General features: G+C 36.7%; 1 protein-coding gene across 1 annotated transcript in view; it reads right to left on the reverse strand.

Moving 5' to 3' along the window:
- PCLO (piccolo presynaptic cytomatrix protein) overlaps positions 1-15,386 on the reverse strand; it is a 310,788-nt gene that overhangs the window by 75,745 nt on the left and 219,657 nt on the right. The window contains exons 12-13 of the mRNA XM_062491657.1: positions 1,541-1,649; positions 869-936 (exon numbers count right to left, since the gene is read on the reverse strand). Coding sequence (XP_062347641.1) covers positions 869-936; positions 1,541-1,649 — 177 coding nt within the window. The remainder of the gene's footprint in view (positions 1-868; positions 937-1,540; positions 1,650-15,386) is intronic.

A 15,386-nucleotide genomic window follows, 5' to 3' on the forward strand; every position in this document is an offset into this window, starting at 1 on the left:
TCTATGTACATAGGCCTTAGGAGCTGTGTGTTATCTGGACTTGCTGCAGTTTGCTGGGAGCTTTGTTTTAGCCTCTCTGGCTGCAACAGCAACTAATGCCTAATGACCAGATGGCTACAACCAAAATTTGTCTGAGTTACACTTCACTTTGTATAGTGTTGTGGTATAGTGCCATTCTTAATTACTTTGATATAGAAAGGCACAGCTGAAATTGCATCGTGCAAACTGAAGTATTTATGACTCCAGATTAATAATGCAGTTTATAGGAGCAGAGGCCTGGGGTGACAGCAGAGTGATGCAAGGTTTGGACACAGGATGGCAGATGAGGCTGTGGGGACACCAGCAACTCACTGGCCAGGTGATGACAAAGGTGCAAACCCAGGGGCTGGGCAAATTAAAATTAGGGGCAACAGAAGGGAAAAGGACAACAACATATCACATAGAGTTTTCAGTACCCAGCATCCACAGGTACTTTTCCTCTGGGCAGCTTTCCAGCCCCTCTGCCCCAGTCTGTAGGGCTGCTCGGGGTTGCTGTGACCCAGGTGCAGGACCTGACATTTTGTCTTGATGAATCTTATACAACTGGCCTTGGCCCATCAACCCAACCTGCCCAGATTCCTCTGCAGAGCCTTCCTACCCTCCAGCAGACCAACACTCCTGACCCAATTGGTGCTGTCTGCAAACTCACTGAGGGTGCATTTGATCCCCTTGTCTTGCCTTTTTATAAAAGGCATGGTCCCCTTTCTACTCATGGCAATATTTGGGATGTAACACCAGAGCTTACAATACTAATGTGCTAGCTTATATCACATCCAATTTTCAGTTGCTATCCACTTCTACAACATCAAAGCAGCTTCTTGTCTCTCACCTGCCCTTACTGGCTCATGAAGCTCCAGGTGCTGGGGATTCTCAGAGTCCGAGAGCATGTTCAGGTCCCTAAAGAAAGCAATTAGAAGCCTGAGACAAAAGACACTCTTTCCTCATACCCTCATTATTGTATTAAGTAGGTAAATGAATAGTGGTTCATGACAGAAAGCAGCTCCCAAGCATGGTCCCTTCTTAGCTGATATATATTTGCAATGTTGTTAAAGAGCTGAGAAGAAAAGCTTCCTTTAAGGTGAAATCTTTAATGGATTGAATGCAAGTGTATGCATTTCTTGAGATGCTTAAATGAATTTCATCTAAAGGATACAGATTTCACTAAAAGTCAAGTTATTACTAAATTACCTTATTTTTCTAACACCAGTAAATTCAGTGAACTGTATGTTTGTCATGAGAGGAGATTGTGGCCTGACAATGGAGTTATCATTGTTTATAAATGCACAATTACTAGCATCTAATTCAGTTTATTTCTCTTCTTACTTTAAGAGAAAAACAGAACAAAAAGATCTCCCACAGTCCCAATGAACTCTTGTTTATTATTACATTGATGCTTTGTGCTAACAAACGTTCCACCTTAACAATTGTAAATTAAAATTAAAAGAAAAAAGCCATGAAAAGCCAAAAAGAAATGGAAACAGAAAGATGGGGAAAAACTCACAGTCTTACACATATTTCTGCTTCCCCACTCTGTTGAATAATAATGCTCTGGACCTCTTCATAAGTCTTCCCGGTTAAGGGGATGCCATTCCATTCCAGCACCTGCATTCCTAAGAAGGCAAAACAGCAAGAGGCCAAGGGCTCAGATTTTGACAAACGCATCAGTTAGATCCTTCTTGCCTTGTTTTGACAAGACAATTTGATGTGACATTCAGTGAATGCTGTTCAAGGGGCACAAGACATTAGCAAAGCCCTTTCACTTCACACAGATTAGATTGTTGAATGTTATTGTCCCTTCAGCTATAACATACCTGCTGAAACAAGACAGGAGATTAATTGTCTCTGATTCAAAGCATACATGCACTCTCCACAGCCTGGGTTGCATGATATTGAAAAATTTTTCCAATATCAAAAACATGCACACCTACCAGCATGGCAAGAAACCAAAACATTCTGTATATCAGACATTTCCTGGCCAGCCATGGTCTTGGAAGATAACCATTTCCTACAGTGACAAATTGCTGCTAAGAAGTTGAGCCTCAAAATTGTGAATGTGATTAGATAATTCAAATACATTTTTTTTACTTTGTCACTTACAAAAATACAAAAAAAAAAAAAAAAAGAAGCTGTTGGATTAACCAATTTTAATGGAATAAATGTGCCTCCACATTTCAAACATCAGCCTGGTAGTATTCAGGTTTAAATTTCTCTTCCATATCTTTTGTCATAAAAACAGATTAACATAATTAATTGTGTAGGATATAAACAGAACTATATTAATCAGGCTGAAAATACTGAATACTGATCTAATCTACTCTGTCTTCCAAGTGTCCCAGGACTGAGTCAGGAAACTCAGTAGGGTTCAATGTATCTGTATAAGGAAGTTTTATGCTCAGTATTTGCAGAGTCAATCTCTCTATAAATCATGTGAGGTATATTTGTATAAGATGAGAAATCTTTTGGTTAAGGTGAAATGCTACACAAAGCAAACCCTAGATTCATATCTGGGACTTACAACTGAGGTTCTGAGAATTCATATTCTGAATTAATTAGTCATAAGGATGAATCCAAACAGATTAACTTCTCACCAATGTACAAGTGTCAAAATCCAAGCCTCTGGCTCTAGTGGGAAAAAATTGCTTAATGGGACAAGATGCTGAATTATTAATAGTCCACTAAAAGCATTGCATTAGAAAACATTTGAAAATCACATCACTCACACAGCAAAGAAAAACACAAACACTTAGCTTGCTACCACTTACACAGATAAAACCAAGTCTTCACCTGGGTCATATTTTAATCTCAAAATCCTGTGCTGTTGCATATGACAAATGGAAAAAAATAATGAAGTGAAATGTGGAGATAAACTCATAGAAAATAATGCTGCTAAATAAAATATAATGAAAAACTTTCATGGAATAAATCAGACCAAATTATTTTACAATGAAAGAATATGAGAAAGAAATATACACATTTATATTCCAACATTTTCCATAGGATTCCATGATTAGGAGTTGAAATATCAGAATTGCTCGTAACTGTTGTCAGCCAGAATTTATCATTTTGTTTGTAGAAGTTTACAGAAAAACAAACTGTGAAGAATGAATAAAAAGTGATGCTCAGAAGGCAGTAATGCCAGCTGCCGAATGTCAAAATAGATTTGACTTATCCTAAAATTTAGCCTCTTTCATTTTCCAGCCATGATTCAAAAACACGATCTTGCTTGTTAAAGCAGATCTGATTTTAAGCTCAGTTCCTCTGGAATAAAGCAACAGAAATTATGAGCAAATTAATTTCCCCCTGATTTTCAGTCATACAAATGTAACAGCCTGAGCTTGGTCTCTAGGCTTTGAGAAAGGAAGGAACTGAAGTTGTTTTTGCAATTTTTTTTTTTAATGTGTGCCCTCATAAAGCTATCATGGCATAGGATGTAATGTATGAATGTATGATACTATGAACCTCATGATTAAGACAAGCAAAACCACTACTTCCATGTAGTGGCAAGGAGCAAGAAAAAAGTTGAAAGATTTAGATATTTGAGAGAGCAGTTAACATCCTTTTATTTAGAAGAAGGAGGAAAAAAACAAACAAACAAAAAAGCTTTATTGACAAAATACTATCTGCTTCTTGAGCGACTGTCCTGGGTTAATCACAGCCTGCTGGTATGGCTTCAGAAGAAAATTTACCAAGGGAGCAGTAAGGCTATCATCAACAACTCACTTTAATTTAAAAGACTAGCAGGAAGAGCTTAGCTGAGCACCACTGCAGTGCCAGGATTTGGAAACTAAGTCTGATTTCCACTGGTGAGATGTTCAACAGTGTGCACATCAACACTGCAGTCGCTCACTTGGTCAGAAGGGCCACAAACACATGAACAAAGCAACAGACTGAAAGGAAATGGAACTTCAAAACCCTTAGCTAATACCGAGATCCATTTAGGCTGTCAGTACAGGGGTATTTTCTTTTTATTGTGTGCCCTGTGGACCCATGAATGTTTATAATCAAGCAATTTAAACATGACTGAACTGATCAGACTGATAGCCCTGGGGTCTTAGAAAAAAAAAAAATATGCTGGCAAAAAGCTGATTTCTCTTTTCTCAATATGTAACTGCTACACACATTTTGTTACAAAAAAAAAGGGTTATGTTACAAATAAAACCTTTAGAAGGAATGCAAGTCTAATTAACAAAATCAGAAAAAAGTGTTAGGAGTCACAAGAGATTTGTGATCAATTTTTGTTTTCCTAAAACCAGTAACATACTGTTGCTGGTCTTTTGTAGTCAGGTTATGACAGTCACATTTCCAAAAGTTTGTATGTTTCAAGTCACTGGTTTAGTAGGTTAAAAAAAAAACAAAAAACAAAAAAAAACCTAAAAGGAAAATGAGAATACTTGCATTGCTCTATGGAAACTGCTGCTGACTGACGAAGTACTAGTAATTGCCCCGATAATCAAATACATAATTTCTTCTAGCATCTTTCATTATTATTTTATTGGGTGAGCAACAACTTATTTTTAGCAATATCAGCTCCCCACACTGTCAATAAATATATCTTTCATTCCATCACCTGGGCGATAAATTTGTACTGTTTAACTGAACGTGGTTATAGATGCAACATTTCTACAGATAAAACAGCAGAAAACAAACTATAAAATTTGCAGATAGAATAGGTCTTTGTAATAGTGTTTTTGTCCACTGGAAGGCACAATATTTTTCTCAATTTTCATCCATCTTATATGATTTTCAATATTTTCTCTCCTCTTCAGACTCATCTTTCATAGATAAGCTAGCTGTACGATTAAAGTTGAAATTGAAAGGAATCTGAAAATCATCCAAGGGTTTCATTTCTCTAAATGTAAGTTTTGACACAGTTGTTTCAAATACAGAAATATTAAACTGAACCACTGAACACCTCTTGAATTTTACTCCCCTGTGTAACATAATGTACACTATTATAAAGTTAATCTCAGTCACTTTGAAAACACTATTGTACTGCAGCATCCCTTATTATCAGCACCCAAGAAGTGGAAAAACTGTTGTTTGCTGTGTCATTAAGAGTTCGAAATTATTTCCAACTCTACTTGTGTATAAAACCTATTAGCTTTCCCTTAATTTTAAGTCTCAGAACTGCTGCCCTACTGGAATGTAAAAATATCTAAACATTACAGCCCTAGAATACAACCTCTGATTTTGGTTGCCCCATGGTTGTACCCATGGATTGCTGGGGTTAATTCTCTACTTCTTCATTGTTTGTATTGTTTATTGTTATGCATAATAAACATGTCAGTTTGAATTGCATTTTTCACTGATCTAAGAGACTAGCAACTTCAATCAGTAAAATGTGAATATTAGTATCTTTCTAGATCATGTAAGAATTTAAATTCAGAAACATTACTTTGAAATCTCAGAAAGTGCTGTAAAAGTTAAATGTGCACTTGGACTAAGGAGAAACAATATAAATTTGCAGTCTGACATTCAAAACTACATTACTTTATGGCCTATGCTCTCCAGTTATTTTTCTTTTATTTCTAAACCTTTTTGATGGTTCAAAATAGGTTGATGAAAGTCAATGTGTTAATGTGTTTACTCAAACTGCTGGGCATGAATCACACCAAAACTCATCATTTTCTGTTGACACCTTAACTTACTCTTCCATTTGTCATTCACACTCAGGCTGAATATTTTCCACTTATTCCAATAATTATTATATAGACAACACTCATGATTCTTGGAAATGGATATGTTGTTCATTTAGTAGAAATTATACAGTTGACCCTCCTATGCCTAATGGCTGCTATACTACTATAAAATGACATTTATAAAAGTATGGCCAGAGCAAATCAACCTTGTATTTGAGGTGCACTTGGCATTTTTGGCAGCTATACACACCACCACTGCCTTCAGATTTAGATATGTACTGGCCCGTGATTCCACAGATCATCCTTCAGTCTGAACTATGCTAGAGCAACAAGTGATGATCTGCTTGTATTTGTGTGACCAAACTGAAATTTTGGCAAGTTAAATGAAGCTTAGATTTACTGTTTGTACAAATAAGTATGGTATAAATTATAAGTTTATAGTGCTTTCACCATTACTATATACTCAAAGATTAGTTTACATTACAGTTGCAGAGAGATGATCAGTTATATCATGCTGAACAAAATGTTGTGGCGCACTTCAATTATTCAGTGCTTTAGAAAAGCAAGTGTTTTTTTTTTTTTTGTTTTTTTTTTTGGTTTTTTTTTGCAGCATAGTGTTCACTGAATCCATACAGCAGAGTTTATTTACTTTGCTTTCAGTAACATCATGTAAGAGATTATCATGATTTTGCCACAGAAATGAGTTTCCTGTAAAATGCTCTGACTTGGAAGTCTAAACATTTCATTATTAGGCTGTGCTCAAAAAAAAAAAAAAAAAAAAAGAAAAAAAAAGAAAAAGACTCTACTTTTAAAAGTAGTTGACTATGAATTCAGACTTTTTACAAATTATGTAATAATATATGGTAGAATGAAAAAGTCTGTTAATTCCAAGTCACCGTAAGATTCCCCTAAAGATCAGTGAACAACGAGGCTGCAGGAATTTCTCTTAGCTATCTTTTTCATGAACGGTAAATAGCTAAAACTATTATTTTCCTGGCAGTGTATAGCCAGATATGAATTTAGACTAGTATATTCCTGACTGCATTATATATTTATATTTATGGATTCCAAATGCAAGGAACTTTATTTCAATTTCCCTTTTTTAGGAATAATTTATTTTTATTTACACAAATGCAGTTATGCAGTTTTGTTACTCTTACTTCTCTCAGTTACATCTGTGATCAGAGTGATAGCTGAGTTTGAAATTTTCCTTTGCAGGGGCAAGAATCACATGTCATGAGATGCAAACAAACAGTTCTGTGGAAGTTACAGTGTATGCCTAAAGAATCATTCTCTCTTTATTAGTTTGTTTCTATTCTGCCTAAGAATATAAATTGTGACAGTAAACATGTCAGACAAAGTCTATATAAAACACTGTTCTTTTGCCATCATGAGACTTCTCTCAAAGATTTCCAATGGTCTTGGGAGTCTGAGGTCACTTGGTTTGTTCTGCCTACAGAAGAGGTGACTGAGGGGAGCTCCAGTCATGGTCTCCAGCTTCCTCAAAAGGAGAAGTGGAGGGGCAGGTACTGATCTCTTGGTGACCAGTGATAGCAAACCACATGAAGCCCTGTCAGGGGAGTTAGGATATTAGGAAAAGGAACAGGCTTCTCATGGAAGTGGTTACAGCAGAAAGATTGCCAGGAGCACTTGGACAAGGCTCTGAGGCACACAGTGTGATGCTTTGGACTGCCCTGTGCAGGGGCAGGCATCTGACTTGATCCTTCTGTGCCCCTTCCAGCTCAGGATGTTTTATGATTATATTATATAATTCTATGAATGAAATATGAGGGGGAATTTAAGTATGTAGAACTTACAGAAGAATTTTGCTGGAAGAAAAGAGCGATTCATGGCACATAGGTTAGTATGTCATCAAGATCCTAAATCATTAAAATGAGGTTTCACAAGAGACTTTGCTCAGGTAAGGAAAAGCAGCTTTAAAAACACAAAGCAGAACCAAACTTTAGCAAAGCACTGACTAAATCAAAGTGCAGCCTGAAACCATGAAAAGACTGGCAGGAAGATAAAGAGCAGGGCAAAGACCCTGAGATAAGGAGGAAAGGACAAAGAGTAACCCAGAAACATTTTCTAGTGTCTCAAGGGGGTATGAGGTAGAGAAAAGATAGCTATCAGCTTCTGAAAGTGTGAAAAAGGCACATCTCTGAGACCATCACACAATTGTCAACTTAGAAACCCAGAGGGTGAGAAGTAGACTCAGCAGTTGGCATCCCTTGCTCTCTGGACATACCACTTGCATATACAGGTCCTGGTGCTTGGGAGAGAATGGGTATATTTGAAAAGTACATCAGAGAAAGAACAAATGCCAAAGAAAAGTTGTTCTTAAATGAGGACCCCAGCATGCTGAGTTTCTTGGGGCTTCTTGAAGAGGGTCTCCTCACACAGACCTGGGGGTCTAACCCTTGCTCAGTGAATCCCAGGCTGGGCTCCAGCAATGCCACCACTAAGGGACTACAGAGACCAATTCAGAAAATAATGGAATTATTAGGATAATTTAAATACTGAAAGCATGCTAGGAATGAGCAAAGGCCATGGTCATGCTTCGCATTCCAATGCTACTTAAGGTCATAGAGGAACAAGAACAGAAAGTTTTTGTGATTCACAGTAAGCAAACACCACAGTTTAAGCAAAAAGTCAAGTCTTAATGAGAATGGCTGAAGACCTTAAAATGCCAGTCTGTCACATGGAATACAGTGAGATCTTTACTTGATGTGTTCTAATAGGAGTCACTCTGTCGATAACCATCCTCTGTACCCTGGGAGTAATTTTACAGTTCTGACACTGTGTGATTATTCAAATATAAAGTAGAATTTATTCACTATTATCTCATTTGTGATAGTCATGTAACCTGAAAGCTAAGGGAAGTGAATACAAATTTCTGGCCAAAGCTACGCAGTTCTCCACTCTTATAAGTATCTATTTTCATATAGTGCATATAATTTTCCTTTTAAGAAAAGGGGTTTTTTTGAAATTATGCTCTTCATAATACATGACAAGGTAAATCCATTATATTGTCTCTGAATCAACTTGTGTTCTAAATCAAGTTGAGCTAAATTTTTCCGTCATTGGAATGACTTTATTTAAATGAACATGTTTTATGTTTCTCTTGTAGAAGCTAAATGCGTTTGCACACATTCCTGACACGTACATGTCCATAGATGTAGAAAGTATGCAGAAAAAAAAAATATTTTATTATTGTCTGGTTTCAACAGACCACAGGTGAAACTACAACTGAACCACAAGTGAAAAGGCATTAAATTATTATTTTTGTAATTCTTCATCTAATTTTCAACAGATTTAGAACAAAAAAGAAAAGAGCATGGAAAGCAGTATGTATGTCTGCAGGAACCACTGTAATGCATACATGCATAAGGCTGCTTTGGTTTTACCTTCTTTTGAGCTTCGAGTCAATGTACCAAATTTTGGCTGTACAAAGGTGGGTCTTGCCTCAGTAGCTGTCTAGGAATTTTGAGTAGTTAATGAATGAAGAGAGGCGGGTTCCTCTGAGGATGGCTCATCTCAACTGGCACCTATTTAGAATGATGAATCACATCTCTTACAATCTAAGGGTATCCTTAGAAAAAGAGCCCATAATAAAAGGTGAGGTAAGATATTTACTTTTCAGACACCTAAAAATATGTGTATTGATTGTCTCCTTTGTCACCTAAAATGATAAATCTGTCCTAGAAAATCAAAACAAGGGTTTTTTTTCTGAGTTTAGCAAACTGACAGCTGTACCTTATCAACAAGAAGGAATTGAAAGCTAGTGAACCTCAGGTGAAGGGAATTAATGGGGCACCATCAGAGACTGAGCTGTTCTGCTTCTGCTACAACCAGCCAGGGGAGCAGCACAAGCACACCAATTAGTCTCCTTGTGCCTCAGTTTCTTTATGTGTTAAAAGGCACAGAGAAGGTTATGATACATTAAAAGATGTTACTGTACATTAACTTTGAGATGTCCAAATGACAAATGGTATTAGAAAAGCTAAGTGTATCAGAAATCTTACTAACAATAGAGTTGTAGGTCGTAGTACTTGTGAAGTACTAAGGGCTGGGTATTAACTCTCCAATTTCTGTATCCCTGTAAGTCATTAAGGAAGGAATTTAGTGATAAATGTTAGGATTATTCAACTTTAAGGAGTACAGGTTCCATATGTGCTAGAAAAATGAGAGACAGTAATAATCACCTGTTAGAACTAACTGTCATTTTAACAGAAAGTTGAAAAACTGCAGGATTTCAGTTTTCAATAATTACTTGTTCTTCCAAGTTTAGTGGTAAATGTAGGCACAAAGCTCATTTTTAGGAACATCTGATTAGCAAAATTAATGATAGTCCAATTTCACTGCTGGGTTCAGAACAAAAAAGTTCATTCATGATGCTAAGGCTGCTTGGCTCAGCCAAGATTAGAGATCCCAAAGTAGCTTTTCCTGGAAGCTTAAGCACTGTCTTGCACAATCTGAGTTAGGAGCTAAGAATTAAAAAAAAAAAAAAAAAAATCTGATTTGGTTAAATGTGGTTTTCAAGTAGATTTTATGAGTAGAATCAGAGAGATCTAATCAATCTAGGTATGAGAACTTGTGCATGGTCATATTTAAGAGTGCAGTTCAACTGGCTGTACTGGTTTTAATGTGATAGAGTGATCTCTTCCCACCTCACTGCAGGGGAGTGGGAGAGAGGCTGTGTGGGGCATGGCTGCCTACCAGGGTAAAACCACACTTAGAGAACTGCAACATGAATTAGAGAAAGGAAAATGAGCCCCTGCAATGACTGTCATACATCTCAGTGAGAATGGTCCGTGATACAAAACTAAAATTGTCTTTAAAATAATAATATAAAATATTTAAATTTAATTTAAAGTTAAATAATTTTAAATAATTATTCTTCTCACTACCTTAGAATGTAATTCTGTTGATCTTTACACATCTTCAACATACTTGTTACTGTCAGCTGAATTTTTTTATTAACATCTCAATACAAATTTGATCTGCAGTACTTGATCAAAGAAGTAGCATTATCCTTACAGATGGGCTCATTGTAATAAATGTAGAATTCATTCATGATGAATAAGCATTGCAAATAAATGATGCAGGATTACACCTATAGTTTTGTCATTCTCTGCAGGGTTCTTTAAAATAAATTTGAATGCACAATTAGTGAAACTATTCTGTACATACAAGATCAGATGATTATTATCTGGTAGCTATATACCTAATCAACTTTTATGAATGCTCACATGCATACTGATTAGCAGCAGCTGCTATTTCCTCTCATTATCTACACTAAAACAAATGACCACCAGCCAGTCACTCTGTATTTATGTGTTTCTTACGATCATAATTAATGTACTGAATTCTCTGTGTAAGCACCCAGGGACATGCAAAACAAACTTGTGATACCACATTCCTTGGCTGATAGCTATAGTTGTAGAAATTAAATTTGTGCCACTCCAGGGAAAGCAGTTTCGTCATGGGAGAAGTCGCTGTTACCTCAAGCATGACAACCAACACAAGGATGCCCTGCAAGGCCCTGCTTGCAGCTGGTGACCACCAAAAGGAGGACAGGGCTGGTAGTTCAGGGCTCACTTTGAAGCCTCCTCAAGGCACACAGGAGCTTTTCTGCCAAAGCAACGACATCAAAACTCACAAGACAGCCTATGAAATGTTGCTTATGGTTTTGAAATGGGTCAAAATATGAGAGTTGGGCTTGATGGAGCTGTGGCAGGTACAGGTAGGAAAGGTGCTGGGAAGATGTGCCCCCAACCCAAGTGCTCTGTGACAATGGTGTGGTGCAGGTACTCGACCCACTGCTCCTGCTGCTGCACAGCAACCAGAAAGTGCCTCCCAAGCAGGCAACCCCTTGTCCTGTAACAACAGCAGCAATAATGCATTCATAGCCTCCACTCAACAACTAGCCCTAAGATAAACTCTGCCCCTATTTCTTCAAACTAGTGTGTTTTAATTACATATCAAAACAATTTAAACATTGAACTGGGACCAAATTCCCAGAACAGTATCCTCACATTGACTTCACTGGCTACTGCAGCAGCTTATTCTCCTTCAAATATATGCCCAATGAGATAGTGAGCATTATTTTTTAAACCACCAAATATTAATGTTAAACTGACATTTCATCTGTAGACTCAAGCTCAAATGGATACTATGGGTCAACAAGGACAAAGGAGTTTGATCACTTCACTGCTTAATCTTTTAAGAATTCTTTTAAGACATTTTACCAAAGCTATTGAACATGTCCAAACCTTTTTCCCAGGTGCCAATATTAAAACTATTAGTGTCAAACAGTGTACAAGAGTAAAACAATCTTCTCTGGTTTTTTTACATCAAACCATTAAATATTCTTTCCCAGGCAAAAGGAAGAAAAAATAACTGCTGTATTTAACAGAATAAAAATTACATATATTCTTTATTCTACAGAAAATTTAAGTAAAAGGATCCTCCACTCAAGCTGAGCAACTGCAAATGTGAAATACTGGGAATCAGTTACACAACAATAGGTAAAAATAAGGCAAAAATATATGCAAGAAGTAAAAAAATGCCAACTGAAACTGCAGATCCCCCAAACACGCTGAAGACAATAAAAGAATGAGTCACAAATGATATAGTATCCTTTAGAGATGAAAGTCTCTGAGCAATTCTTCTTTGGTGAAAAGTATCCACAGAATTGCTAAACTGCCTATGAACTCATTCCATTTCAACGGCATTTCTTTATCTTCATCAAAACTAATAATTACTTTCTCTAAAAGTAGCAAAACAGATTTACCTAATTTGTTTTTTTAATAGATGAAAATAAATATTGTATTGAATTATTAAATCATAATGTCATAGAGTGGTTTGGGTTGGAAGGGACTGTTAAGATAACTTAGTTCCTAACCCCCTGCATGGGCAGGTATACCTTCCATTGGGCCAGGTTGCTCAAAGCCCCATAGCTCCTTATATATATATATAAAATATATATATATAATATATTATATATATATATATCTCACATATATATATAATATATATATATATACACACTATATATCATATATATACTATATATATATAGTATTGACTATATTGATATATATGCATTAAATTTTAAAGAAAATAATAAATGTCCGATCCCTTTTCCCCAGTTCATTCCAGTGAATGGAAGCTATAGAAATACAATTTCCAATTTTTGTTCCTTCTTTGTCCTTTTCTTGGAGGCCTTCAGGAATTCTACTATATCTTGCTTCACAGGCAAATGAAAATAATCAAACTCATAATGCGTCCTGAAAATCCATAAATGTAAACTGCAGGTGGAAAATTGATTTTATTTAGAGATGCTTTTTTTTTCAAAGCATGTACTTTCACAAATTGAATTCATCAAACTGACCATGATTTTACTTGTACCACTGAATTCAGTGACAGCTGAGAACAAAGTATGGCATTTAAACTGAAATTCTAACACTAGTGTTCATGTTCCAGCTAGGGATGATACTACTGGGAAGGCAGGCTCAAAAAAGCAGGAGGAGATATTGCATCTTGCAACGTATATAAACATAATATGTCTATACAGATATCACAGATGGATATGTTTAATTTCTGATATCTGGTGGCTCATCTGGTCAAAGAGATATGTTTTCTTATGTGTTCTTACCTGTTTGACTTCCCAAAGTGCATGACATGCAATCAGGTCACCACTAACAGCTTTTTCAGGAATAGCAATTGTTTGCAGTATTACTCCTTGTGGCAGTCATTGTAATAGTCTATAGCCCAACTCCTTTTGGCTAATATACTCTGCAAGTGTACATATGCTGATATAAGCCCCATGGGCTAAATATTTTATTGTCACAGTCATGATTTCTACTGAAAGAGGTAGCTATGTCCATGCAGCTGTAGCAGTAAAGTTGCTTTAGGATGGTCTAGAATAATTTATGTGACTGACAGAATAGCTAGTTAAATTTCACCCATAAACAGATCAGAACATTTAGGTGCAGTAATTTAGTTTTATGTGTTGCTGTATTGCTGCAATTGAGGAACCTGTGAGATGACCTCAGTTCATAAATTTAAAGCCAGCAAATACAGAAATCTATGTATTACCCATGGGGCTTATTAAGTCATCACCTTTAAAAAAACGTATATTGCATCCAAATATATGTGATTAAGGATGCTGAATGAGAAATTCTTCGTGTGAAGCATTAACAAATATAGGTAAAATCCCTTTTTAGATCCCTTGCAACAGCATTCCTGTAAAACACATTCAGAATTCAGGAGCTAGGGGTTGTCCATTAGGTGGCACCAAATTTTACCATATCTATGGAAAGTTTAGGCAACAGAGAAGCGTTCATCTGCTGTAGCTGTCAGGTGCTCTCCTAGCTAGTTTCCATTCAGAGACAGAACCTCTGAGGCAGCATTGCAGCCCATCCGTGTGCACCACTTAAGGGTATTCATCCAGACAGAGCAGTGTGTGCTTCATGCTCATCTGCTGTAAAGATTTTATCATATCTACCAGTCTGCCTACATCATATTCATCAAGGATCACTGTCATGCTTGAAGGTATTTTCAGTTCCTTCTTTGGATCTTCACTCCTTCCAAAACAGTGGGGAGTGTTTTCCTTGTCTCATGCTCTCTACAGCTATTTAATCAGAAGAAAACCCCTGCTTTGCAATTAATCAGTCAGCTTCTACTGTGTGAATTACAGAGGTATTACTATCACTGAGATAGGTTGATACTTCTAAGAACACTACAGTCATCTGTGAATAAGATGATGAAAGATTTATCCTCTCTTTAGTACTGTCTAAGACTAAAACTGTTTCTATTTCCCTATTAGCACCAGTAATGAAAGTACCATCGTAGAATTTTGATTCCTTTTATCCTTTCTTTCACACACTCAGGAACTCTTCAGTTCTCTTTATTCGGACCCATCTGAAAAGTATAATCAGTTAATGTAATACATAATTTTGCTTTAGTTAGATGTAAGTCAATGCTTATTTCTACTTAGCTGTTTCAAAACTGTCTGTATGAGCAGAAAGTGTAAGAATTACATGGATTGATTCCACTTCACCCACATTATGACAGAACTAATTTAGCAAGTGTAGTGCTCACACCATGATGAGCATTGCCTGGAATGACTCATTTCCTTTTACTGTCATCTTAAAGGTTAATTTCATGGGGTGCTGTTCAGCACATTATCTAGTAACTAAGAAATAATGAAACCTGTTCATTGGGGTGACTGGTCAGCACCTGCAAATGGCCCTGTCACTGCATGTGGGCAGGTAAATGGCTTTCATCTTCCCCATGAAAATAGATTCTAATATTAAACACATTTCATGAGTATAAATGATGAATACGGGAGTTTGTTTTTCACCACACTGCTTTCCTGTTTTCACCTTTCCTTTCCTCTAAGCAGATCATGCTAATGTCCTTTTTTTGTCCTTCCTGCTCTATTTCACCTTGTGCCTGCTATAAAGTGCAGCCAACACAGACCTGCCCCGTATTTATTGAGCATTTGTAATGCAGGCTGACTGCACATGAGTGGTATACATGTTCACATGCCTGGGTTAAAGCAACTTGGGTGCTGCTGTACAATACAGCAGCTGTTAGAATTCTTCTGGCTCTGATGAGAAGTGCTCAGAAGGAGGAATTGCCTCTGAAAATTGAACCCCCTAGAACATAGAACAGAGCTTGAGGGCAGTACCAAAACTA

Source organism: Cinclus cinclus, chromosome 4 (genome assembly GCF_963662255.1).
Source record: "Cinclus cinclus chromosome 4, bCinCin1.1, whole genome shotgun sequence".
Classification (NCBI taxonomy): domain Eukaryota; kingdom Metazoa; phylum Chordata; class Aves; order Passeriformes; family Cinclidae; genus Cinclus; species Cinclus cinclus.